This window comes from Perognathus longimembris, chromosome 10 (genome assembly GCF_023159225.1).
Source record: "Perognathus longimembris pacificus isolate PPM17 chromosome 10, ASM2315922v1, whole genome shotgun sequence".
NCBI classification, from domain to species: Eukaryota; Metazoa; Chordata; class Mammalia; order Rodentia; family Heteromyidae; genus Perognathus; species Perognathus longimembris.
The window spans coordinates 38,661,113-38,687,789 of NC_063170.1; the positions used below are offsets into that span (position 1 = coordinate 38,661,113).

General features: G+C 46.3%; 1 protein-coding gene across 4 annotated transcripts in view; it reads right to left on the minus strand.

Annotated features, from left to right (window-relative positions):
• Window positions 1-26,677, minus strand: part of Rftn1 (raftlin, lipid raft linker 1) — a 204,286-nt gene that overhangs the window by 22,919 nt on the left and 154,690 nt on the right. For all 4 annotated transcript variants that reach the window (XM_048355927.1, XM_048355925.1, XM_048355926.1 and 1 more), the window contains exons 6-7: window positions 21,494-21,697; window positions 10,841-10,956 (exon numbers count right to left, since the gene is read on the minus strand). In XM_048355927.1, the coding sequence (XP_048211884.1) occupies window positions 10,841-10,956; window positions 21,494-21,697 (320 nt within the window). The remainder of the gene's footprint in view (window positions 1-10,840; window positions 10,957-21,493; window positions 21,698-26,677) is intronic.

The window sequence follows — 26,677 nt, forward strand, 5'->3', positions numbered from 1 at the left end:
TTCTTTTTTGGTCAGTGAAACTCTGGGCCTGGGCACTGACCCTGAGCTCTTTTGCTGATGGCTAGTACTCTACTGCTTGAGCCACAGCACCATTCTGGCTTTATGGTAGTCAATTGGAAATAAAAGTCACATGGACTTTCCTGCTCAGGCTGGCTTTGAACAACAATCCTCACATCTCAGTCTGGTGAGGAGCTAGGATTATAGGTTTGAGCCACCAGTACCTGGCTAAGCAATGTCTTCTTGCCATCTTAAAAGCAAACAGACCACCTGTTCCTGCTCCTGTTCCAGAAATGTATCTAGAATTCCTCCTAGGACAAAGACTGAGCCATACCTACAACCTGGGACTATTTTAACTCTGTACATCTTTCTCATCCTCTGCCCCCATTTTTTTCCTTATGCCATCTGAAGCCAACGTTTGTACCTCTGAGGATGGCTGAGGATACACTGAAGTGCTGCTTCACATGGCTGTCAGGCAATAAGTCTCCATTCTCTGATTTTTACCATATTTCTTTGTTTGTGATGTAAGGGCAAATGGTTGAACTCAACTCAGAACTTCTGGCCTTTGGGACTGGGGTCTAAAAACCTGGCTTCTGGTGCAGTTGAGCATGGAGCTTGACCCTAGCAGCAAGAATCTCCGGCTGACCTAAAGCCCATGAGCAAAAGGGAAGAACTATTGATCTTTGGGGTGCTCTATTACATGGCAGAAGCTACCTGGTACATTAGCATTATTCTAGAAAGTACCAATACAGAAGCAAATTTCTAGAAGGAAAATCACTGGTTTGACTGGAGAGAAATAAACTAATGGCTACTGTTTGGAAGCTTTAGTACTGCTAATTCTCCACTATACTGGAGCCTGGCACATCTGTCCCTTCTCTCCCGTGCCAGATGCACTGTGACCTCGCATTATCACTAGAGTCCTGATGTCTAATTTATTGTAACTGGTGTGAGGCCAGCAGAGCCACCAGCACACCCTGGGAAGGAGAGATAAAAGGCCACAGTTGGGGAGAACTCAGCTCTCCGCCTTTCCTGGATTTCCTATAAGAGCTCGCCAGCCTGGCAGGAAAAGCAAATCTGCATGTGCAAGATAACAGTGCCATGGATTCTGGGAGCACCAGTAAATTGGCCCTGTTATGTATGGTTCTCTCAAGTGCACTGAGGCAGGTGGGCAGGAGAACAGGCACAGGGCTGCAGGGATAGGAGACATGTCCTTAGGTGCTATCTAAGTGCACACAAGACAGAATGAGAACCAGGAGGGGTTGGTTCTCTGATCCTGGGGAAGGTAATGAGGTTAGATGTTTGAAGATCAAGGGCTTGATGACTGGGGCAGACTCTGACCATTAGTAGGGACAGTCATGAAAGTTCTGCATGCGGCTATCCACTCCGGGCCCCTGCGTGCTGTCAGCCACTCACAGCAGGAGCACATGCTGCAAGTGAGATGCTCATGAACTCCAGCTGCTGACATCATCTGCACAAGCCGGTGCAGAGGGCTGGCCTGTCTGCTCCGCAGACACAGCACCAGCTTTGTTTGATAACAAGAAACATTTCCCCATCTAGGGACTTGCCACATCCTTCTTATTTGCTTTGAGGGGAGAGGAAAGACTTTCTGGGAGGAAGTGTGATTTATCACCTTATTATTCTCTCTTTAGAGAATGGGGATGTGTGAGAGGATCATAACCTTTCTCATTTTTCACTTTAGTCTGTTAGCTAGGAAACAGGATTGGATAAAAAGAGCTTTTCCAGTGGCGCTGTGGCTCAAGTGGTAGAGCACTACCCTTTGAGCAGAAGAACTCAGGGACAGCGCCCAGGCCCAGAGTTCAAGCCCCATGAATGAAAGAAGAAACAAAGCTTTCCCACAGTGTACACTGAAAAAATACTTGGGAATCAAATGTTGGGTAAAGGAGTATTGGCCTATGAAAATTCAAGGACTTTTAAGCCACCATTGCCACCATTACCTATTGGCAATAGAGGCCTGAGAATGTGGCTCAGAAAACGTCTCTGAATAAAGGTTGGTTCAAAATCTTAAGGAAGGCAGAAATGGAAATTAAAGCATTTGTCTGCTATCCGGTCTAGTAAGGGCCCCACCACCCATAGCACCTATGGTTTTTCTCCCTCTGACTCGCTCTGCTTGGTAAATGTGACGTGTCATTCTCCCAATCGAGGTTGGGGAAGTCACAGCCAGCCCATATTCTCTTTGTGGAACTCTCACTGTCAGCATCTTGTTGCTATGGTTACACCGTTCTAACAACCCTCTGCTCCCACTGGTTCTCCTTTCCTCAAATGAAATCACACTGTGCTAATCCCCCCAGCACGTCCTCCAGGAACTCAGCTCCCGTAAGTGTGTGCACATCTCATAGGGCTTCTGAGGTGCCCAGACCGTCCATTTGGAATGTCAGTTTTCAGGACATGTCAGGCCCCCGACTGCCCTTCAGCCTCTTCCTTCTCTCCCTCAGAGCTGACATCAGATGAGCTGTTGAGTTAGCATCAGCGTCTGGACTGAAACCCACCTAGGACAAGCTGGTAAAGAAAAACACCCAAATCAAGAAAACAAAAATGGTCTCAGACATTGGCCAACTCCCCCAAATCCTCCTACACCCCTCTATTTTGCTTCATCATGTCAACGCATTGGCCACTACTTGGCAGACCAGCTCTGCAAAGGCAGGGAGTTACCTCATTCCCAAAATTAGTTTTTGAGTGGCTGACCCACAATTAGTTTTTGAGTGAGAGAATGAATGGATCTATCACAGCATGTCTTATAGGCTCAAAGCATTAACACTGCTATAATCACATCTAAAATAACAAGACGCAAATTTTCTCTTGAAAATGTGAGTTAGTCTGCCAAGAAGCTGTACTATCACTTTTTTGATCATTCTTTATGTGGAAGTTAGAAGTATATTCATGTATAAAAACGAAACATAGAGAGCCATATGCTAGTCACCAAACCCCAAGGCCACTGACCACATTAGTCAAGACTGCTATTCAACTGGCCACACATTACTTTGTTCCTTCCCAGCTTTTGAACCAGTGGGGTGTGTCACAGATTACCTATCAAGAGGTAATGTCTATTTCTCCAATGAACCCTGAACTTGGTTTTGTGGCTTTATTTAGTCAATAGGACATTCCTATTGTACATTAATAAATGCAAAAATCTGTTGCCCTTACTAAAAGCCAGTCAAATGTCAGACATACAAGTAAGGTACTCTAAGTCACCAAGCCATTAAATGATATGCAGAGACCCTACCAATGATCTTCCAAGTGCCCTGCAGTAGAATTGTTAGCTAAATAAATAAGAATCGTTAGCTTAATAAATGATTACAAGAATCTGCCATGTTCTGGATGATTTGTTACACAACAAAAACTGATACAGGGTAGAAAATCCAATACCTAACTAATACTTAATAGAAACAAGTCAAGCTGCTTCTTTGAAACAGTGTTCAAAAGTTGACTCTGCAGAATCCTGTGGCACAAATAGGTTTTAAATAGAATGATGCCTTTGTGCAAATTCTGCTACTCACTTTCTACCCTGGACCTTCTTTTGACATCAAGAATTTTTCAAGGGGGGCTGGGGATATGGCCTAGTGGCAAGAGAGCTTGCCTCCCATACATGAAGCCCTAGGTTCGATTCCCCAGCACCACGTATACGGAAAACGGCCAGAAGGGGCGCTGTGGCTCAGGTGGCAGAGTGCTAAGCCTTGAGCAGGAAGAAGCCAGGGACAGTGCTTAGTCCCTGAGTGCAAGGCCCAGGACTGGCCAAAAAAAAAAAAAGAAAGAAATTTTCAAGGTGTGAAATCAAAGGTAAACTTGTTTGAATGGGATAAAATTCCCCTCCAGTACTTTTTAAAAAGTAAAGATTGTAAGGCCTATAATCCAAGCTACACAGGAGACTGAGATCCAGAGGATAAAGGTTCAAAGTCAGCCAGGGAAGAAAAACTTGTGAGACTCCATTACCAAATAATCAGCAAAGAAGCTAGACTGGAAGTGTGGCTCAAGTTGTATAGTGTCATCCATGAATAAACAAGCCAAGTTAATGTGAAGCTCTGAGTTCAAGGCCTGGAACTGGCACAGAAGACATCAGAAAAAGGACTTGTAGCCTGAATACACAAAGAACTCAAAACTCAACAGTAAGAAAGTAAATAATTCAATTAAAAATCAGTGTAGGGCTGGGGATATAGCCTAGTGGCAAGAGTGCCTGCCTCGGTATACCTGAGGCCCTAGGTTCGATTCCCCAGCACCACATATACAGAAAACGGCCAGAAGCGGCGCTGTGGCTCAAGTGGCAGAGTGCTAGCCTTGAGCGGGAAGAAGCCAGGGACAGTGCTTAGGCCCTGAGTCCAAGGCCCAGAACTGGCCAAAAAAAAAAAAAAAATCAGTGTAAGTGCTGGACAGACACCAAAAAAGATATGGTAAGTATGAGAAGTATGTTTATTGCTGAACACTGGTGGCTCATGCCTGTAGTCCTAGCTACTCAGGAGGCTAAGATCTGAGGATCAGGGTTTGAAGCCAGCGAGGCAGAAAAGTGTGTGAAATTTATCTCCGATTAACCACCAAAAAGCTGGAAGTGGAGGTGTGACTAAAAGTGGTAGAGCATCAACCTCAAATGAAGAAGCTAAGGGAGAGCATCCAGGTCCTAAGTTTAAGCCATAGTACAACTCTTTCTCTCTCTCTCTCTCTCTTTTACACATACATACTCACAATGTCTATTATGTCATTAAAGTCAAGAAGATACCACTACACAACTATGACAACTGCCAAAATCCCAAACACAACACTAAATGCTGGTGAAGTTGTGGGGCAATGGGAACTCTCATCTGTTGGGGTGGGCATGCACAATGACTTATTCCTTTGCATTGATGTCAATGAGCTGAAACATTTGTCCACCCCAAATCCTGAACAAAGGTGTTTCTATTAGCTTTATCCATGAAAGCCCAAACTTGGAAGGAGCAGACATATCCTTCAGCTGATAAACGGATGGATAAAACAGTGGAAAAGACATGAGCTATCATGCCACTCCATGACATGGGAGAAATCCCAATACCTAGTGAAGAAGCCAATCTGAAAAGGCTACATCCTATCTGACATTAGCCATGTAACATTCTGGAAAAGGCGGAACAATGGAGATGATAAAAAAAATGATCCAGGGTAGGGAGAAGGGGCAGAGTACACAGGATGTTTAGTGCATCGGCTCCTTATGACACTACAAGGGGGGGGGGCACATGTCACCATGCATTTGTCAAAACCTACAGGCAATGCAACACCAAGAGTGAAATCCAATGGAAACTGTGGGCAGTGGGTGATTTGAGGTGTTGGTTTCTCAGTTTTCACCAATGTTCCCCTCTAGGTGATCTTTCTGTAGTTGGAAGGCTGAGCATACACAAATTCTCTCTAGCTTCAGTTCCACATTCCTGCAAATCTAAAGCTGCCCCAAATAGAAAGTTAATTATTTCTTCAAGAAAAGATCTTTGAGTTGGGTGTGTAGCTCAGTGGTTGAGCACTTGCTCAGCATGGGTCATGGGCAACATAGCAAAGGGGAAAAAAAAGTAAAAGCCTAGTAATGCTGGAGTAATTTTTTTAATAGGTGCTTTTAATAGTACATGGGATGTCTCTCCCTGGTCATGGCTAGACTTCCTCTGGTGGGCTATTTCTTTTTTTTGGGCCTTGGACTCAGGGCCTGAGCACTGTCCCTGGCTTCTTTTTGCTCAGCCACTTGAGCCACAGTGCCTCTTCTGGCCATTTTCTATATATGTAGTGCTGAGGAATCGAACCCAGGGCTTCATGTATACAGGGCAAGCACTCTTGCCACTAGGCCATATTCCCAGCCCTGATGGAATATTTTCAGAATATATTGTCCAATACAAAGCTTTTCAACAGTATGAAACTGTGCAAGGGCGGCAGAATACATACTGGCAAGATCTACACTAAGACCTATGTCACCATCTTCCCAGTGGGGAAAGTTAATTTTGTATGTGTTTGTGTACTTGAAATCAGGGCCTTGTATTCTCACTTGGCTCTTTCACCCAAGTCTGTCACTCTAGCACTTGAACCACAACTACATGTGTGGCTTTTAGTGGAAGCTAAGAGTCTCACAGACTTTTCTACTTGGACTGGTTTCAAACTGTGATGCTCAGATGTCAGCCTCTTGAGTAGCTAGGGTTATAGGTGTGAGCCACCCCTGCCTAGCCAGGTTATCCTTCGTTTTCTTATTTATGTTTGCTAAATTACCATCAACGACCTTGAAGTTTGTCTACTTAAAACTTTATAATTAAGTGGCTACACCAAGAGCAACAGTCACCACAATCTTAAAGTTCAGGCATTTTCCTCAGTCCTCTGAACACCTCATACCTCCTTGTACCTCTTAGTAACTGTTCTCCTTCCCTGTCCCCTTGGTGGCCATTAATCCACTTTCCACTTCAACAGATTTGCCGAATCAAGTTTACATCAAGTAAACAGATGCATTTGCTATGTGATCTCCTGTTACTCTGTGTGTGTGTGTGTGTGTGTGTGTGTGTGTGTGTGTGTGTGTGTCCCCATCCCCTGAACTCAGGACCCAGGAGCTGTCCTTGAGTTTTATTGCTAAAGGCTCACATTCTACTACTTGAGCCACAGCTCTACTTCCAGCTCTTTGCTGGTTAATTGAAGAATCTTTTCTTCCTGGGCTGGCTTTGAACCATGATCCTCAGTTCTCAGACTTCTGGGCTGCTAGGATTACAGGTGTGAGCCCTGGGTTCCTAGCTGACTGTCTTCTTTCACTTTAAGTTCATCCATACTGTACCAAGTATGAGGCCTAATTCCTTTCCGTGCTGAGTAATGATCTGGACTGCAGTATACTATGTGTGCATTATGTGTGCACACTGCACAGTGTACATCCTGTGGAGGAGATTTCAGATGCTTCCACATTTTGGACAACATGACTAAAGCTGTAAGAACACTTACAGGTCTTGGAGTCCAGTTATTGGGTCTGTGTGACTCTGAGGAAATGTTCATTTATCATTAGAAAGGAAAAGATAGAAAAATGAGACCAGAAACCTTGGTGTTGTTAGACTTACTCTTGAGCTTTCTCAAATCTAACCTGCCATATGATGGAAGCACATGGCAAATGTAAACACCCTCTTCCGGAAACTCCAGCTAAAGAGGATGTTTGGGAATCTTGCCACAAAGAGGCCACTGATTTGAAAGTGGAGGGTGGCCGAGCACCTCCTAACTGGGGGTAAGGGGGGTGGCTGCCTGCTGCTGCAGTGAATGTTTCTTGGGTCTGGCTGAATTTTGTACATGCAGAACCCTAGTCCATACCCCTGACTTGCCGACTCTGAATCTCTAGGAAATGAGAAGCTCTAGCACCTGGGTGACCCCAAGGAGGACACTCAAAAGGTGATAAGATTTGGGGACCACTGCATTAAGTCCATCCTACAGTCTGCTGGAATCATCCAGAGCTGACAGGCCCAGGCTCCCAGTCATGCCCATCACTCAAGTGTTCCACACAAATGGGTCTAACTAGACCAAGGTCTACAGTTCTAGACCACAGTCAACAAAACAGAGTCCTCTCCATCATCAGCCAGCTCCGTACTGCCCTGGCTCCTCCACCAAGGCGAACACATCCAGCTGTTTACAACCACGCTCTGGTGACTTAACCCCACCACTCACTCTCACCCCTCCAAGTCAGCATCCACAGACAGAATAGAAGGATGAGCACCTTTCTCTGTATTTTATTATTTTTTATTTTTTAGTACTGAGGCTTGAACTCAGTACCTTGGGCACTGTCCATGAGCTTTTTTGCTCAAGGCTAGTGCTCTACCACTTGAGCCACAGCTCTACTTCTGGCTCTTTGGTGGTTAGTCGGAGAAAAGAGTCTCATGGATTTTCCTACCAGGGCTGGCTTTAAGCCATGACACTTGGATCTCAGCCTCCTGAGTTGCTAGGATTACAGGCATGAGCCACTGGCGCTAGGCTTCTGATCTATCTTCTTAAGCCATACAACTGACTTCTCTTTAAACTAAAGACAGTGATGCTCTTATTTTAGCACAAGCATTTTCTATGCATGCAGTTCCTATGAATAATGGTCTGACTTAGAATTTTTTCCAATATTAATGCAAAAGTAATCACATTCAGTAGAAACCATAGCTCACATTTGATCTTTTCCTGGGCCAGCCACATGTGGTATGATTCTCTGTTAATCTCTCTGTCAAGTCTCTGTCTTGTCTCTCTTCTGGGCAGTGGCAACCAGCCATAGCTACCAGTCAGTCACATGATTGGGGGGTGGTGGTAACACTCTCCACTCCATGGTATGCCGTGTAGCCAAGCTATGATGTCGGATGAGCCAAGGGTATTCAATGCATAGGGGATTTACAATACGCGGAATTCTGGATGGGTTTTTAGAAGGTCACCCCACCATAAGTGCACCCATGGCTATAGTATGTGTTGACTCAGTATCCATCACAGAATCAAAGGCAGGAGAAAGATACCACCCTGTCATCAAATAACTCATCATCACTGACACCGGACATAAGTGGCATGTCTAACATCCTGTTAGATGATGGATCATGAGACTCAAAACACAAAGCGCCAGGACCCACTTTCAGGGTTTCCGATTCTGTGAGTCTAGGATGAGTCCCGAGAATCTGCATTTCTCTCCAGGAGATGCTCCTGCTGCTGGGGCTTTCATACCAGCACCACCATTAAGTCAGGAAACACTGACAAGCTTGTGCCGGCTGCAAGAAACCATACACTGTATCTCCACAGCCTGCCAATCACCACATGCGCACACACGTGTTTCTGGGTGCAGTCACGCACTGCTGCTGTCATAGCTGAAGCTTGTGGGCTACTGAGCAACAAGCAAACCACTGCTTTCATGGAGACCTTGAGACCCTCCAGTTAGTTCACATGCCCCTCCCTGCTGCAGCCTCTCCCCTGCACCTGGATGAACAGCTCTGCCCCATCCTTCTCTGGAAGGGCTTTGAGGTGATGTGGCCCACCCAGGTGACATAACACCAAGCACCGCCACCATTTCCAGGCAGGAACACAGAGGCTGGATAAACACCCGGGCACCAAGGCTGTGTGAGAGTAACCTATAAAGATGACCACAAAGCAGAGAACACTGGTTCCATGTTTCCCTTACCACATCCATGCTCAGCCCTGCACAAAGGACTAGTGCAACACTGGGTTCTGGTTATGTCCGTTTCTGTGTGTACTCTGGCTGTCACACTTGTTAAGTACTTACTCCCCATCACTCTGCAGACGCCGGCCTGCCCCCAGCAGCCCAACTCTCCACTTCACCTGCAAAGCTGACCAGCAGTAGCCTGGGGTTTGACACTTGTTTTCCTAGCTAGGCGGGAGGGCTAAGATTGGGAGGATCATGATTTCAGACTAGCCCAGGCCGAAAAAGAATGGGAGACAGTATCTCAACAAAGGAGCTTGGATGCAGTGGTATATTTATCATCCTAGCTGTGGCTGCAAGCAAAAAGTAGGAGGATCTTGGTCCTTGCCTGGGCAGGAAGGAAGACACTAATGTAAAAATAATCAGTGCAAAAAGAAAGAAAAAAAGGCTCAAAGTGCCCAGCACTGGTGACTCACACCTGTAATCCTAGCCTAGCTATTCAGGAGGCTGAGATCTGAGGATTATGGTTCAGCACCAGCCTGGGCAGAAAAGTGCATGAGACTCTGATTTCTAATAAACAAGCAAAAAGGTGGAAGTGGAGGTATGGCTCCTACAGCAGAGCGCCAGCCCTCAGTGAAAAAGATGAGAGTGCAAGGCCCTTAGTTTCAGCCCTAGAACTGGCATGTCCCCTCCCCACCATGGGGGGTAAGGGGGGCGGCTGGAAGTGAGACTTAGTAGTAGAGCATCTGGCTAGCAAGTGTGAGGGCCTAAATTCAAAACCTCAATACTAACCTTGCCAAAACATAGTGCCCTGGGAGCATCTGATGTCCACAGCCTCAAGGCCACAGGGTGAAGGGCACAAAGGTGGTGAGCACTATACCTGGCATACCCCACACTCCTCACAGACAGCCGCATCCCCCATCTTAGGTTGGACTGGGAAGTCCAGTCTGGCAGAGACCCACGGTAGTTCCAGTCCTGTGTCCTCCTGGCATGTCCAGAAACAGTGCTCTAGGTCCAAATAGCTTCCTTTGCCTTCCCCCCTCTCCTGCCCCCCCCCCCACAAGGTGTGTGCACCATAGAATGGTTTAACACATTCATGACACACACTCAAGTGCCCAGTGACTTCTGGAAGCAAGTCAGCTCTTCCAAAGTACCAGCGGGACCCGGCTTGAGAAAGCCCTGTGCCCACAGCCATTTGGTGGCCTCATGAGCTATCACTGCCCAAATACACCCTTCAGGCACTTACTGCAAAACCTCCGACATGCTGTGCCTCAGTTTCCTGACTGCAAAACACAGGTAATGCCAGTGTCAGCTGCTAAGTTCATCATGAAGGACACAGAGCTGCCAGGCACCAATTCCTTCCAAGGATGGCTGGCACAGGGCGCGCCGCCAGAGGCCTAACTCCCATAACCACATGGCTGTCATTATTACACAGGCCACAAGCTATGTCCGTGCCTCATTTGTCAGTCTGCAGTGATATGCAAATGAGCAAAAAATGACTCTCTTTTCATTCCTGAGCCTGGCATATGCAATGTGTTTTTCTTGCAGGATGGGAAAAGTGAGGGCTCACTCTTCCAATGGAGGCTGGAAGGACTCCATAGAAGGGGTCCTCCTAGGGTTTATACAGGTGAACCCCCCCTACCTTTTTTTTCCCAGAAGAAAAGCCCAGCTGGCAGCCGCCCACAGTCAGATGAAACAAGCAGATAAAACAATCACTGCCCAACAAAAGCAGCTCGGCTGCCAACCCCCACTTACTTCCAGGACTGTCCATTGTTCCACAACAATAGCGTCATAGCCCTGTATGGTTTTGCTATCTTCTGTGGAAACAGCTTCAAAGATGAATACTCCATCTGTCAAGCCATGTAAGGAATCTGTGGAGAAAGCAAGAAGCGGGGGGCTGCATGAGCCCGTGGTGGCAGAAGGCTTACGAGCAGCAAAATTTTTCACTGCATTCATTAATAATCCCAATCAGAACATCTTTTCAGCATGTTAATTAAAGAAGGCACACACAGCCACGGAGTCTAGCCCCATCAGAATGAATGAGACTAATTTACCTCGCCGTTTTGAATAATACCCTTGATTTTAGGAGCCCAAATTTCATTGTTAGTAATCACCCGCTGATTTCAGCGCTTACCTTCCTTCCTCACAGCCCAACGTAGGATGCACTGGAGGAGAACTTAGTCAGGGGAAAACATAGCCATTTACAGAAGAAAACTATATTTAGGTGAGAGGGATTGCTTTTTTTTTTTTTAAGGCAGGATAGAGTCAACATGCCAGATCTGAGCCTGACAAGCATGCTAGAGGACATGTTGACTCGTGAAGGTTTTGTGATAGAGGCTGAGGCAGAGGGGCTGTTGCTGGCAGCTCTCATAAGAGGCGAGGTTTGGGAGGGGAATTCTCCCTAAAGACTCACTATGGAAAAGTTCCCATGGCTCCAGTCAAGTTATCTGGGTGGGAGCTCTGAAAATTCAGCAATGGAGAAGTCATGCACTAGATGGTAAGGGGATACAGGAAACTGGAGCAGAGCGTTGCCTTGGGGAAGATGTATAGGGAGATGGATGCCTTCTACCCTCTCCTGGCTCACAGTCCCTATGTGTTCTTTAGTCATGAAGACTGGGGAACAGAGGATTCATGAGACACCCATGGTTTGGGTCCAGGCTCAACCTTAGGGAGTACTGTGACCCTGGGGGGGGGGGGGGAGGGCATGGCCTCTTGAGATGGGGCTGAGGAAAGATGAGCTTAGGCTCCTGGTCCCTAGAGCATACTCCACTCACAGTGCTCATGCATGAATGGTGCCTGTCCCAGCCCCCAATGCGGCTGCATTCAAATACGGAACCCTTAGAAAGATAATTAGCTGAAGATAATTGAAACTAAATGAGGTATAAGGGTGAGGTCCTAATCTAAAAGGAAGGGAGACAGAGGCACCTGAGCCCTCTGTGGCTCCCCTCCCACCTTAGGGATCACAGGGAAAGAAGCCACCTGGTGACAGCTGTCTGCAAGCCAGAGAGGAGAGAGAGGAGAGAGAGAGGAAAGAGAGGAGAGAGAGGAGAGAGAGAGGAGAGAGAGGAGAGAGAGCAGAGAGAGGAGAGAGAGAGAGAGAGAGAGAGAGAGAGAAGAGAGAGAGAGAGAGAGAGAGAGAGAGAGAGAGAGAGAGAGAGAGAAGAGAGTGCGCGAGCGCAGAGCCCCAGCATAATCAGAAATAGAATTTTCTGGCACCTTGATCTTGGGCTTCTTGCTTCCAGAAATGGGAATTAGTAAGTGTCTATTTGCTGTTGAAGTCACTCAGGCTTTGGTCTTGTATTGCAGCAGCCCTTTGTAAGAATATACTATTTTAAAAGGACAATTTTTTAATAGGAAAAATGTATAATAATGACCTCCTTTTTTAAAACAGGGAAAGGAGACAAATTCACCAAGTTGAATCACTTTGGAGTTTCTGAAACTATTAGTATTTTCCTAAGTTTTAAAGGGAAGAGCAACAGTGGCTGCCTAACTTTCCCTCCAACCCCATCCACAATCCTGAAAGGTCAACCATGTGAGATAGTTATTCCGAACACTAGCAAAAAGAAAAGGCTAAGCTTAATTTTCTACATATATAAAAAGCTCTTAGAAACTGACAGTTAAAATACTAAAATACCAATAGAAATGGGCAAAGAATATGAACTGGAAATTCTCTCTTCATGGAATATAAAAAAAAATGAACCTCTTTCCTTTGGCACACTGGCGGTGTAGATACTCACAGGGGGCAGAGGGTCACAGTAATGTTTGTAGTGTATAAGAGAGCTTGAGCTGCCCAGTCTTTTTAGAGAAAAACTCACTAAGGTCTGAAGTGACTACTACAAAACATCTATCCTTTGTGACCCCCAAGTCTTCCTTGTGTCCTCAGGTAACCACCATCGGTGTCATCAAATGCTTATCTATAAGCTCTGATTCAAATTACTTTAAAATTTAAAACAATCTGAATGTCTAACAACCCAATTAACCACAGAAAAACAGATGAATAAATTAGGACTTCCATATACTATTTTAATACTATACTGTCCTGAAAAATATCATGGGAATTTAATAATTCAAGAGAATATTTTAGATATAAAGATTATTGAAGGGAAAAATACCTAAGATACAAAACTGCCTTATGAACTGAAAATCAATCTCTCTATGTTAAAATGTTAAGGTAAATTTTAAGGAAATACAGCAAGTACTATAATCCAATAATTTGGATTTTCTTTTTTTCTTTTTTTTTTTTTTGCCAGTCCTGGGCCTTGAACTCAGGGCCTGAGCACTGTCCCTAGCTTCTTTTTGCTCAAGGCTAGCACTCTGCCACTTGAGCCACAGTGCCACTTCTGGCTGTTTTCTCTATATGTGGTGCTGGGGAATCAAACCCAGGGCTTCATATATACGAGACAAGCAGTCTTGCCATTAGGCCATCTTCCCAGACCCATCTTTTTCATTCTTTTCTGCAAGAGTTCATACAGGAGTAACAGAAAATGGACAACACAGAAGAAAAGTCTCTTTTCTCTCTGTCCTATGTAGCTTTCAAAGGTAGAACTACAGAGATGTAATAAGGCTTTGAAACTATGAGGGCATGATCCAAACGGAAAGAACCTTCCATAGAGGAATCTAGAAAGAGCAGCTGGGCTTCGGTGGCATGGGCAATGTGTTCCTAGAAACGCTCAGGCTCACCCTGAACGACCTGTCAGCTATCATTTGCTCATTCTGGCATTTGCTGGCCACCTGATTTCTGGTGGCTCTGTGACCAGCAGCCTCTGTCACAGTAGGAGCTAAGCAGCCCCTCTGAATAAAGATTCCCCAGTCCTGCGCCTAGACACTGGGCACCAGAGGACACCAGGAACTGCTCAGGCTCCATCCATCTTGCTTATTAAGCCACGGCCTGTATAAGACATCCTGGAGTGGGCCTTCAGTGCTAGCAGCTCTGCATCTGTGGGTCCAACCAACTGCAGGTGAATGTGTGTACAGGATGGTTGGGGCTTGAACTCAGGGCCTAGGTGCTATCCCTGAGCTTTTGTGCTCAAGGCTAGTGCGCTACCACCTGAGCCAAAGCTCTACTTATGGCCTTTTGCTGGTTAATTGGAGATAAGAATACCATTGACTCTTGCCCATGCCAGCTTCAAAGCACAACCCTCACATTTCAGCCTCCCAACATGCTTGAGCCACTGTGCCTGGCTCAAGCTTACCTTTTTAATTTTTCTTGTTATTATTATAACATAAAGCATGCCATTTGATGGAGAGACGAGCACTTGCAGAGATTTTCACATACAAGGGAGTTCCTGGAACCCATCACCCTGGAAATCCAATTTCCAGAAGTCCTTTAAATGTGCTCACCATGTTTCTTTGCAAACCCTAAATGCCCAATTCAACATAAAAAATTTTAACTGTCTTTAGCTTGTCTCCAGCACAGGGCCACAGCCTGTCCACTTCCTTTCCTTCGGTAGGCAGTGGCCTGGGGGGCTGAGTGGTCAGTGGAGTGACACAGCTGGGTGTGAAGCATTTCTCCACCATCTGCCCTGTCCATTGCCTGCTTTGCAGCCCCTCACCCCACTGCTCGGAACTTTGCATCCAGAGGTCAGATTCACCTACTTCATTCTGAAGCAAGTTCAGAATGGCTGTCAAAATTTGGTCATCTGTAACAGCAAAAAAAGTCAATGAACCACAGAGAGGAGACTGCTGGGCTTTTAAAGAGCTCCTTGTTTTGACGGCCTCATCCACTTCTCGTCTCCTCATTACCTTCCCAGCTCAGCCTCTTGGAAATGTGCACCGAGGTGGGCATAAAGAAGTCTCTCAGAGCGAAGGCTCCCACAGTATAAAGGTTAAACCGCCCTCTATCTATGGAAAACATTCCATTATCACTGCATTTTTTATTAAAGGAAAGATGCTTCCCTACTGTGTACAAAGAGCTATTTGCCCTGGCGTTACATAAATATTTGATGCTGGTCTTTTGGCAAAAGGCCACCTTAACATTCCAAGCTTATGAGTTACAGGAAAGATATAGGAGAAGAGATTTGTCACATTAGCTTCAGAGGTAAATTCTGGGCAGCAACTGCTCTTTCCAAGCATTGAGACTGTCTGCTGAGCTTAAATTCAAGTCACTGCTTGGTGTTGGTCTCCAAAGTCAAGTCTAAAATATGCACACCAAATGTATAGCCCATATGCAACATACTGGTCTATTCTCACAGGTTTACAAACAAATGTTAGTTTACTGTTCTTTTAGTGCGTACTGAGGCTTGAACTCAGGACTTCATGATCTTGCTTCACTTTTTCACTAATGAGTTGTAGTCTGCCACTTGAATCCTACTTCTGCTTGTTGTTTTTTCCCCCTAGTTAATTGGAGGTATGAGTCTCATGGGGTGGCTTTGAACCACAATCCTCAGATCTCAGCCTCCTGAGCAGCTGGGATTACATATATGAGTCACTAGTGCTCAGCTTGCTATTCTCTTTTTAACAAGCTAAGTTAGACTAAATTGTCTACACTGCAGTAGCAGGTAGCATAAGCTGTCTTGGCTCTCTGGGAAGCAAGTTGTCTCTGGATCCCCATATTCCACTTTTGGCAGTTGCAAGTGTTCTTGGTACCCTGAGAGTCCAGGAAGAGCACCACTATGTGAGGCTAATGACACCTGTGGCTATGCCAACATGTGATCCATCACAGGACCAATCCTGGATAGCAGTCTAGCAGCCAACCTGCTCCATTAACGAAGGAGCAAGGCAGGCACTGGTGGCCAAGCCTGTGATCCTAATACTCAGAAAGCTGACTGAGATCTGAGGATCGCAGTTCAAAGACAGTTTGGGCAGGAAAGTCTGTGTGACTCTTATCTCCAATTAACCAGCAAAAAGCTAGAAGTGGAGCTGTGGCTGAAGTGATAGGGTCTCAGTTCTGAGTGAAAAAGGTAAACGACAGCTGGGCACTGGTGGCTTATGCCTGTAATCCTAGCTAGTAAGAAGGCTGATATTTGAGGATGGTGGTTGAAGCCCAGTTCAGGCAGGAAAGTCCATGAGACTTTTATGTCCAATTAACCACCAGAAAATCAACAACAACAAAAAAGAAAGAAAGAAAAAGAAAAAACAAAGGAGTGAGCCTGTTGCCTCCCTTTCTTGCTCTTTTCTCCTTGAGTACTGCTCTGGGCCAAGCTTCCTTTCGCATTCTCACTGTGACACTCAGAACATTCTAGAGAAGATACTACTCCTCCAAGCTCAAGGCTATCTAACTAACCAGATGGGAAGAAACACCGATTCAGAGTTGGCTGGCATGCTTCTTGGTTCCTCATAGGATCCTCCCCCAAATTCTGCAAACCACCATTCCCGTTTAGTGAATGAGACAAAGGTGCTACAAAAGTTATTTGTCCATACTCATAAAATGTAAAGGCCCGACTAGGTTGATTCCAGTTGGAATCAGGCCCAACTGGTTTGATTCCAAAGCCTATGATCTTTTTCTCTATTTTTTTTTTAATGTTCCTGGGGCTTGAACTCTGGGCCTGGGTACTGTCTCTGAATTCCTTTTGCTCAAGGCCAGCGCTCTACTACTTGAGCCACAGCACCACTTCTGTTTTTTTTTTTTTTTTTTTTTGGCCAGTCCTGGGCCTTGGACTCAGGGCCTGAGCACTGTCCCTGGCTTCTTCCCGCTCAAGGCTAGCACTCCGCCACTTGAGCCACAGCGCCGCTTCTGGCCGTTTTCTGTATATGTGGTGCTGGGGAATCGAACCTAGAGCCTCGTGTATCCGAGGCAGGCACTCTTGCCACTAGGCTATATCCCCAGCCCCCACTTCTGGTTTTTCTGTGATTAACTGGAGATAAGAGACTGGTGGTCTTTCCTGCCTGGGCTAGTTTAGATCCTCAGATCTTAACCTTCTGAGTACCTGGGATTATAGGTATGAGCCACTAGTACCCAGATGCCCATGATCTTTTAGGAAACATTTACTGAGCTACTACAATGATGCATCAGATGTCGTATGAGGAGCTGGTTGGAGATGAATAGACTGTCAGAACTGTGCTCTGACCACTGTACCTCACTGTCTGTGACCTGGTGTTAGGGGCTACTAAAAACCCCAGGGTATAGCACTTGGTTTGTATGGCTATGTAAAATATATGTCTCTATCAAATACATTTTAGGGGCTGGGAATATAGCCTAGTGGTAAAGTGCTCGCCTCAAATATATTTTACTTGAAACATATCCATTGTGTACCTGCCAGTCCTAGGACTTGAACTCAGGGCCTGGGCACTGTCCCTAATCTTTTCTGCTCAAGGCTGATACTTTACCACTTGAGCCATAGTTCCACTTCTGGTTTTTCTGGAGATAAGAGTCTCATAAACTTTGCTTCTCAGGTTGGCTTTGAACTGCAATCCTCAGATCTCAGAAGCAAGCCATTGGCATACCTGTCTCACATCTGTGCTTTTGCCATAAGCACTTCCTGAGTTATCAGGGGATGTGGGCTACTCTAGATGTTAAAGAAGTTAGCTAAAGACCTAGTGCTGCTTGGAGTAGGATGCAGCTAAGGCATCGCCCCAGAGTCTCAAGGTCTCAAGGGGGCACAGTATGACTGCTGTATGATACAGCCCACAGAAAACATCACTTGCGATGTATTCCCACATAAACTCTCCACTTATCAAGGCCATCGGACGCCCCTCTAGCTCAAAAGAACCAGTAACTAGAAAAATAAGATAAAGGACAGGACAAGAAACAGAGCACCCAAGTCCCTAATGCAAAGCATTCTGCAGAACACAAGGCTTCGTTCTTTCTAGAAGATGGGGCGGCACAAAGGGCTCTTGTAGGCAGAGAATTCAGAATGTAGCCACCCTATGTGGGGTGTGTTGCTGGGAGTGGATTCTAGTTTGAACAATATTCTGCAAAGGACATTTCTGAAACAAAGAGAGGAAGGACCTGCCAGGGTAGGAGAGGGCAAGGACAGGATGGAGTGGAAGGAGAGCAGGACAAGTGGAGGACAGGGAGGGTCAGGGAGGAGGGCAGGCCAGTGCAGGGCTAGAGCAGCATAGGGTAGGAACAGAGAGAGGCCAGATGCAGGCAGATGGGGAAGATGAGGCTGGGAAGGGCCATGGCTGGGCTTGGAGGTATGGTGGTAGCAGGGATGTGGCAGATTCACAAGCCCTTGGTGAGAGATCAGCTGTCTCAAGGGTCTTCAGAGGGTGGGCACCCAGCTCCACTGTGAACTTGCCTGATTCCCCAACAACCAGCTCAGCACAGGGTCCCTCTACTCTCTAGAAACAGACTGAGGCCTTTCTCATCATGGCTAGAGAGCTCCCAGGGGCCTGCCTGCTCTCCTGGTGACCCCTAGACTCATCCTTATTCCTTCAGGGTGACAATGGAACCCTCTCTTTATCCCAAGAGCTGCCCAAGGCCCAGCTGGGGGTTATGACCTCCCACCAACATGGCCTGCACGTCTTCCCTGCCTCCCTACAGTCGTATGCCCTGCCCTGCCCTTCTTTTTTCCTCCTACTAGCCACCTTTCTTTCTTTCTTTCTTTCTTTCTTTCTTTCTTTCTTTCTTTCTTTCTTTCTTTCTTTCTTTCTTTCTTTCTTTCTTTCTACCTACTAGCCAGTAACCCTGGCAATGACATTACACGCCTCAGTTTCCCCAGGGAGGGCAATGGCCCCTAGGACAAGCTACTCTGTTTCAACTGGGCTATATCAACACAATCCTGAGGGGAACCCTTAGCATGCTCCTCCGTGTACCCTAAGCAGAGAGGGCCACCCCACCCCGAGACCTGCTTATATCAGGGGTGAGTAAATGAGCCCAGGAGAGGAGCCTGCGCACACTTCATGGAGGCTATGTGAGTTTATGTCCTGGATCTTCACTGGTCCCGCAGGCTGACTGGGACAAAGTTCTCCTTGTTTTATGACTGTGGAAAATGTTTTACATAAAAATATTCATTTAAGAGCTGTGGCTGGCTCTTTTCCACATGGTAAATAGCTTAAAGGTACTTCCGACTCTGCCAGGTTTATTAGTAAGGGTGCTCATTATCTCTTTGGAAAGAAGTTCCTTTCATGATTATGATTAGCTTGTTGTTGTTTTTTAAATTCTTGGAAAAGGTCAGGTGCCTGTTTCTTCCCTGGCCCACGGAAACCCTGGGCTTTTCCAGAGCAGAAATACCCTGGCCCACTAACATTCCCTGCATCCACGCTCTGTTCTGATCGCAGTAGGAACACAGAACAAACAGGGCTTCAGGGTGTTGTGGTGTCACAGTTGTCTTTGCTAGGGGACATTTTGCACTCTGTCCCGAGGCACACAGGCAGGATTTCATGCAGCTAAAAGCAAGGGAGGACAACGTTGGAGGCCAACCAGAAGAAAGGTTGGGGAAATGGGGTGAGGGGAACCAGAGGCCTTGCCTGTCCCCATGCTAACAGCAACAGTTAACCTGGGGTAGTGTGAACTTCCCAGAGTTTCCTCTTAGGGTTTCACTTGCCCCTGATATGCTCAAGCAATGGGCTGAAGAAAATGTCCTCCTGGTGCTCCAGGTCCCCTAAGAGGATGAAAAGTTTACCAGTGGCTGCCAGTGTGCTATCTCTGGTAGTTTCCTAAGCTTTTTTTTTTTTTTTTTGGTACTAAGAACTCGAGCTTGCTAGGAAGAAGCTCAGCTACCTCAGTCACATCTCCAACCCTTTCTTGCTTTAGTTATTTTTCAGATAGTATCTTACTTTTTCCTCACACTACCTGAAGCATGATATCCTACCTACAGCTTCCTGCATAGCTGGGGTGATTACGGCCATGTGCCACCATACTCAGATTATAGATTGAGGTGGGGCCTCAATATCTTTTTGGGAGGGGTTGGCCTCAAACCACAGTCCCCCTCCCCCCAATGTCTGCCTCCAGACTGGTATTACAGGAGCCTAACAGTCTGGTCTTTCTGTGCATCCTCTGTTATTCACTCATTTGGTGTCATTCACTCATTCAGCATCATTTACTTATTTGCCAAATTGTTATAACCTAGGACATTACCCAATACCTGCTGCCTCTCTAGTAATAAGTTGATATCAGAGATTTTTAGAGGACCTATAGCCTGTTTATGCTATGTCACATTTTAAGGCTCTACATAATTCAAAGGACAGATTGTCAGACACTGATGGTTCACACCTGTAATACTAGCTACTCAAGAGGATGACATCTGAGGATGACAGTTGGAAGCCAGACTGGGCAGGAAAGTCTGTGAGACTCTCCAATATACTGAAGGAAAAAAAAAGCCAGAAGTGGTACTATGGCTCAAGGGGTAGAAGAGCACTAGACCTGAGCCAAAGAAGTTCCAGGACTGGCACACACAAAGCACCTATGTTTAAAATTAAAAACTGTTTCCAGATACTGGTGGCTCATGCCACATAGCTACTCAGGAGGCTGAGATCTGAGGATCATTATTCGAAACTCTATAAGAGTCTTATCTCCAATTAATCACAGAAAAAGCTGGAAGTAGAGAGGTGGTTCAAGTAGTAGAGTGCTAGCCCTGAGTAAAAGCAGCTCAGGGATAGTGCATAGACCTAGAGTTCAAGTCCCAGGAACAGCCCCCCACCCTGACAAAAACAACAACCACATTATATTTCTATGCTTGCTATTATTTCAAGGATTACAAATAGCTTAGAATCCAACTCTACTCTAATTTTCAAGAGAGAAGACTGCTCAAGGGGCTGTTGCTACCCCCCTGCTAGGTTTTCTGGAAGCTACAGATTTGGTGTTACATGTTTCACTGACTCTAAAGAAAGCCTGCTGACTGGCAGACTTCAGGATTTGTACAGGCTGACATGTCGGCTCCCCTCCCCAAACTGCTTCTCAGCTTTGACACACCCTAGTGACTCAATTCGCTTTCACCTTCATGTTCATCGAAATCCTTTCTTGGCTTGACACTTCTCTCTGTCTGCTTTGAAAGCTGCCATGCACAATGCTTGTTCTATGCAGCACAGCCCCAGAGATAACCCATTTCCGGGGAGGGGTGCTAGCTAGGGAGGGGTGCTGAGAGACCCAGGAAGTGTGTGTCACACTGGAGATCATCGAAGCCAGGAGGCGCCACTTGTTTCTCCAAGGTGCTGCTACTGCTACCTCAGCTTGTCAGAGTGTCTACAAACAATTTGCACTTCTAGAGTGGCATGATCCCAGGGGGTAATTAACAATCCCAGGAAACCAGCTTTTTAAAAGCCTCTAAAAGCAACAGAGATGAAGCCATTGGGGGTGAAATAGAATGGCTGCCCTTTCTCTGGCATTGCAGAAGACACCTGGCTGACTCCTGGGGAGGTTCAGTGAACACAGGGCCTGGCTCTATGTAAAGGGCTCCATATGTATTAATTAGAAATCAAAGCGTCGTCCTCAATGGCTGCCCAGCTTTCTGAACAGAGCAGGTGTGGAGGAGGGGTGAAGATCACAGGAGTTAGGAGCACAATTCCCAAGGGCCACAGATGCCATACCATTTGCCATGGCAAGGTGGAAGACCGCATTGACCAGCATGCCACCCTTCCGGAAGTGGTCACTCATGTGTTCCAACCAGTTGGCATCCAGGCTGCTCCCCGCCTGGCCGTTCTTGGAGACTCGGAGAGGAATGGTGACCGGATAGTACTGGCGGCACTTCGGATGGCTCTTTGGTCTGTTGAAAAGGGCGAAGATCTCCATTTCTGTGGGATATGTGAAAAGGGTGGAGAAAGAAGAGGTCATCCACCTTGTCAGGTTTAGTGAACTTTTCTCAGGAGCTTGTAAGATGACACTCAAAGTGAAATTTCTTTTTGTGCTGGTACTGGGATGTGACTCAGAGCCTCATACTCTTCCTTGGCTAAAGTCCACTCTGGCTTTTTTTTTTTTTGCTAACTAATTGGAGTCTCACAGACTTTTCTGCCCAGCCTGGCTTTGAACCATTTTCCTCAGATCTCAGCTTCCTTAGTTGCTAGGATCACAGTGTGAGCCACAAGTACCTGACTTGATAATGAAATTTCTTTTTTTTTTTTTTGATTCTTTTTTTTTTTTCTCAAATTTTTATTATCAAACTGACGTACAGAGAGGTTACAGTATCATACGTTGGGCATTGGATACATTTCTTGTACTGTTTGTTGCCTTGTCCCTCATGCCCCCCTCCCTTCCCCCCTTTCCCTCCCCCCCCCAGTTGTTCAGTTCACTTACACCAAACAGTTTTGCAAGTATTGCTTTTGTAGTTATTTCTCTTTTTTTACCCTGTGTCTCTCGAATTTGGTATTCCCTTTGAATTTCCTACTTCCAATACCAGTAAACACGGTTTCCAATATACTCAGATAAGATTACAGAGATAGTGTAGGTACAAACATAGGATAATGAAATTTCTAAGGTTGCATAAATAATACAAGTCCAATGCAAGTGGTAAACTGAGGCTGCCTGCAAGTGACAAGGGCCTTAAAGCTGCGGCTTCAGATGAGGAAACCTGGGGTTTTGAATCTGGACTCTACTAAATAGCTGTTATCTAGAATAAATTTGTAGTTAATCAATTGGGAAAAGGACAAGTAGACCTTTCTAGAAATGCATACAACAATGTATTTTGGAAGTAGAGAGAGCTGGTAAAGGCTGAGAGCTGGTCTTAAAAACAAATGTACAGAGGCACATAAAACAAAAATACTGCTCTAATTCCAGGAACCTCAAACACCCCTTGAACTCACTATTTATAAACTGCACTGTTGTTTCCTGGGGCCGAACCCATAATACTTAATCAAGTACATCAAAAATACATCGCTGATATGTAAAAATAAATATGTTCCCGTAAATGAGGGTTCCTGCCTGGAGTGGCAGGATAGCTCTGTCAGCCACGCAGGCCCAGGGTGAGGCTCCCAGCTTTCCCTTTGCTCATTTATCGCTTGGTTCTTCAGCAATCAATACCTCCTAGCACCCAGCAGCTGGCCTGCGTGCTGCAGGGCAGGCGTTAGCAAATAGCTGGAATTTCAATCTGAGCCTGAAGGTCTATTTTTGTGATACTCATTTAGTCAAGCAATCAGAGCCGACCTAGCTTAACCAGCTTTGCTTCCACAGGCTGGTCAGGAAGATGCTTTGCTTTCCAAAAATACCTTGTGAAATCATTAAGAAAAATCCCCCACCCTTCTTTCAAGTCAAAAACTTTAAAAGGTCATAAACAATGGTTGACATTAGTGAAAGAAGACAAAGCATATCAGCGCTCTGGCAAGAGACACCTAAACCCCACAGCAGCTACTGCTCACATTTCAGTAGTTCACAATTTTAATGCTAACCAAATATTAGCTGAATTACTTTTGAAGATAAATCTATTTTCCTTTATTTAAATGAATGTCTTTCTTTCTTTTTGTGGTTGTCAGTATGGGGTACTCAGGGCCTTGCATTCTGGCTTGGCTTTTTTGCTCAAGGCTGGTGCTCTACTGTTTGAGCTATACCTCCACTTCTGTCTTTTTGCTAGTTAGCTGGAGATTAGAGTCGTGAGGCTTTGTCTTCCCAGGCTGGCTTGGAACCAACATTCTCTGATCACAGCCTCCTGAGTAGCTAGGGTTATAGGCATGAACCAGTGGTGTACAGCTTTAAATAAATGTTGCTTCATGACCATAAAGGCAAATCACCACCACTTGGACTAATGAAGGAACAAGGAACATAAAACCTGATGTTTCTCATGCAGCCATGGCATTCTGGGGGAAAGCAAGTGTTCTGACAGCCTGTCTGAGGGAGCACCCATGGAAACTTCAGATCAGTGAGATCTGCCATTAGTAAGTTTAACTCAGAGGCAGCCGTTCCAAGCTCTCCCAGTACCTACCTTCAGACATGGCCACCTGGATTTGGGATATCTCTAGCCTGGTGATCATCCCCACCTGAAATTACCTTCCTCAGTCCACTTGCTTGAGTTGGGTTATCTTTCCAGCCACAGCCAGGAAATGCTTTCATACAAGGAAAGAGGTCCTAGAGGTGAAGCCAGCAACTCATGATTCAGACATACAAACTTTACAAACCAAGTGACACCAAAAAGGTCTGCAATGGTGTGAATGAAGCCAAAGATTGGGACTCAGGCATGGGGATGGGGAGAATGAACTAAACGCTCAGGTGTGTGCCAGACCTGGGTGCCAGGGATTCAAACACAAGCAACAACTAAGGGCTGGGGACTTGGCTCAAGTGACATAGAACTCCTGCCTAGCAAGCACACAGCCCTGAGTTCAAACTCCGCCACTGTACTGATAGATAGACAGGTAGATGATGCTTTGGGAAGCCTGTGGCTTCATTTGTATTTCTTCTAAAGTAGAGCCTATAAGCTTTCCACATGCAAGCAGTTTACTTGGAAAGTGATGCTAGGAAACAAGAAGGGAGGGAAAGAACGGGGAGAATGATCAGGTTCCTACAGAGCAAACAGAATTTAGTCATGCAGGACCCTGACACTTTACAGAACACACACAGACAAACCCACTGAGGACAGAGGCGAAAGACTATTTCTCCCCCTGTTTCCCATGTCATTCCTGAGCCATTCATTTCAGGTTTCTGGAATGTTCTCAATTCCAAGAACACCTGTAAGCTGAGAGGCCGAGGAAGCTGTTAGCCCTGCCAGAACTTTCCACAGATGACACTAAGGCAGTTCAGAGAACCATTTGGTCCCTATGACCTGCGACCACAGAGCACAGATGCAAGAGAATGAAGATGTCATAGCTGGTGTGTGGGAGAAGAGAGTGGGGATTTACAAATGGCCAAGGTCCAAACACACATGGGAGCACTCAGCTACGCAGAGCAGTCCCCCACTTGCACAGCAAGACAAAAGCATGACTTTGCCAGTGCAGAAGAAACACAGAAGGGGAGGGCCCCCAGAAGTGAGAACCCTGGGGTGAGTGAAGGGAGACAAACTGTGAGACAAGGTAGACAGTGCTGACAGCACCCCAGCTTTCCCGTCTCCATCCTCCCCAGGGGGCAGGACTCAAGCCAGAGACAGAAATACATCTTTCAGGAAGGAAAAGGAAATGCTGTTGGAACGAAGAGTCTCCAAAGCATTTGTAGCAATGAAATGTCGAGAGAAACCTGACTTCGGCTGCGTGAGCCTTTAGTGAATGCCTCTGTTCCAGGCTCTCCTTGGCCACTGTCCTATCTCCACGCACATGGAAACCAGCCAGAAGAAACTGTCCAGACACCAAGGCCTCGACGTTTTCATATTCAGATCTCCAACACATGTTCTTGCATAAGACTAGGCATTCCTAAAAGGGACCTGAGTTTCTTTCTGTGTTCTTAGTGGCTCTGTGCCTCTACCATGACCTTAGAGGGAAGATTTTTTCCAGCTCTGGGACAGAAAGTCCCAGAGGAGTAGCGAAGGCATTGTTTCTGAGAATGGATGAAGAACCATTGTGGTAGGACACCCAAGAGCACGGCCATGTGTTCTTGCTCTTCTGTCCCTAACATGTGGCCCTGCCTTGTCTTCTTTACATGTTCACACTCAGTATGAGGACAAGAAGAGAGCTAGAGATCTGGGGGCTTGAGGCTGGGCTGGATATGTGTGGTCAGCTGATGGCCCCATCTATTTGGACCTTCCAAACAGGCCACAGGAAGTAGGGAGCAAGTCCAGCTCAGAGGCCTGTGCCTGGGTGTCAGGACTCTAGGCACCAGCTGAAAATCTGCATCCCATCTGCAGGTGCGACCCCAGAGAGCTGTGACTTGTGGGTGAGCCACAGAGACTGCTTGGGACTTGGCATCTAGAGACCTCTAGTCTGGAGGGAACAGAGACTTTAGAGTTCCACTGACTGTGAGACTCCAAATGAAGAGGAGGCTGGTGAGCTAGCCTTATTGGGAGAGAACAAATGGGAGTCAGACACAGGTAGGTGGCAACTGTGGTCTGCTGAGGTCATGAACAGGGGCATGGACATGAAAGGTTTCTATTGGAAAGGGTACCATTGTGGCAAGCAATAGCAGGGCAGAAGGCCCTGAGGCTGCTCCATCCAGAGCCTGAATCCTGAGGAAGGTGGCTACAGGCTTCCATCAGACTAGGCACTAATGACAGGGTACCTCTGGGCCTGTGTACAATGGTACCAGGACAGTGGGAAAGACAAAGAGCCGGAACTGTTGTGACCCACGGGAATCTACTTGTCAATGGCTCATGGCAGATCCAGACATATGACCAGGGCTGTGACCTCCATCACCTCACGTGACTCTCCCAACCTCCTTGGAAGCTTTAAGTGGATCTCTCAAAATTAGAAACTCTGGACTCTTTCCTCAATCTGACAAGACGTTAAATTCATCAGGACATGGAAAGGAAGTACTTGTGGCCATCCATTAGGGTCATTTGTTATTGGAATGAAAGAACAGCTAGAAAGATGGTTGCAAGGGTCAGAGGGCAGATCTGGGAGGAGGCAGAGTCCCAGGATCAAACTGTGCTGAGGGCAGGCATGGGGAGGGGCAGGCACTGGCCCAAATTGGGAAGGAGGCCTGGCATCCCGCTTGGTACAATGAGCTCACACTCAAGTAGGTCTACTGCACAGAGTACCCTCAGCCAGAAATGTAAGTGACAGCGTGGCCCTGGCTCTGGCTGGCATACCTAAGCCACTGGGAAGGCCAGGCATGAAGGACTTTCTGTAATTATTTTGTGACAGTAACAACCAGACTTGGCATGAACCAGGCCTTTCTGTTTCTCTGATCAAAGCTAGAGCCACAGT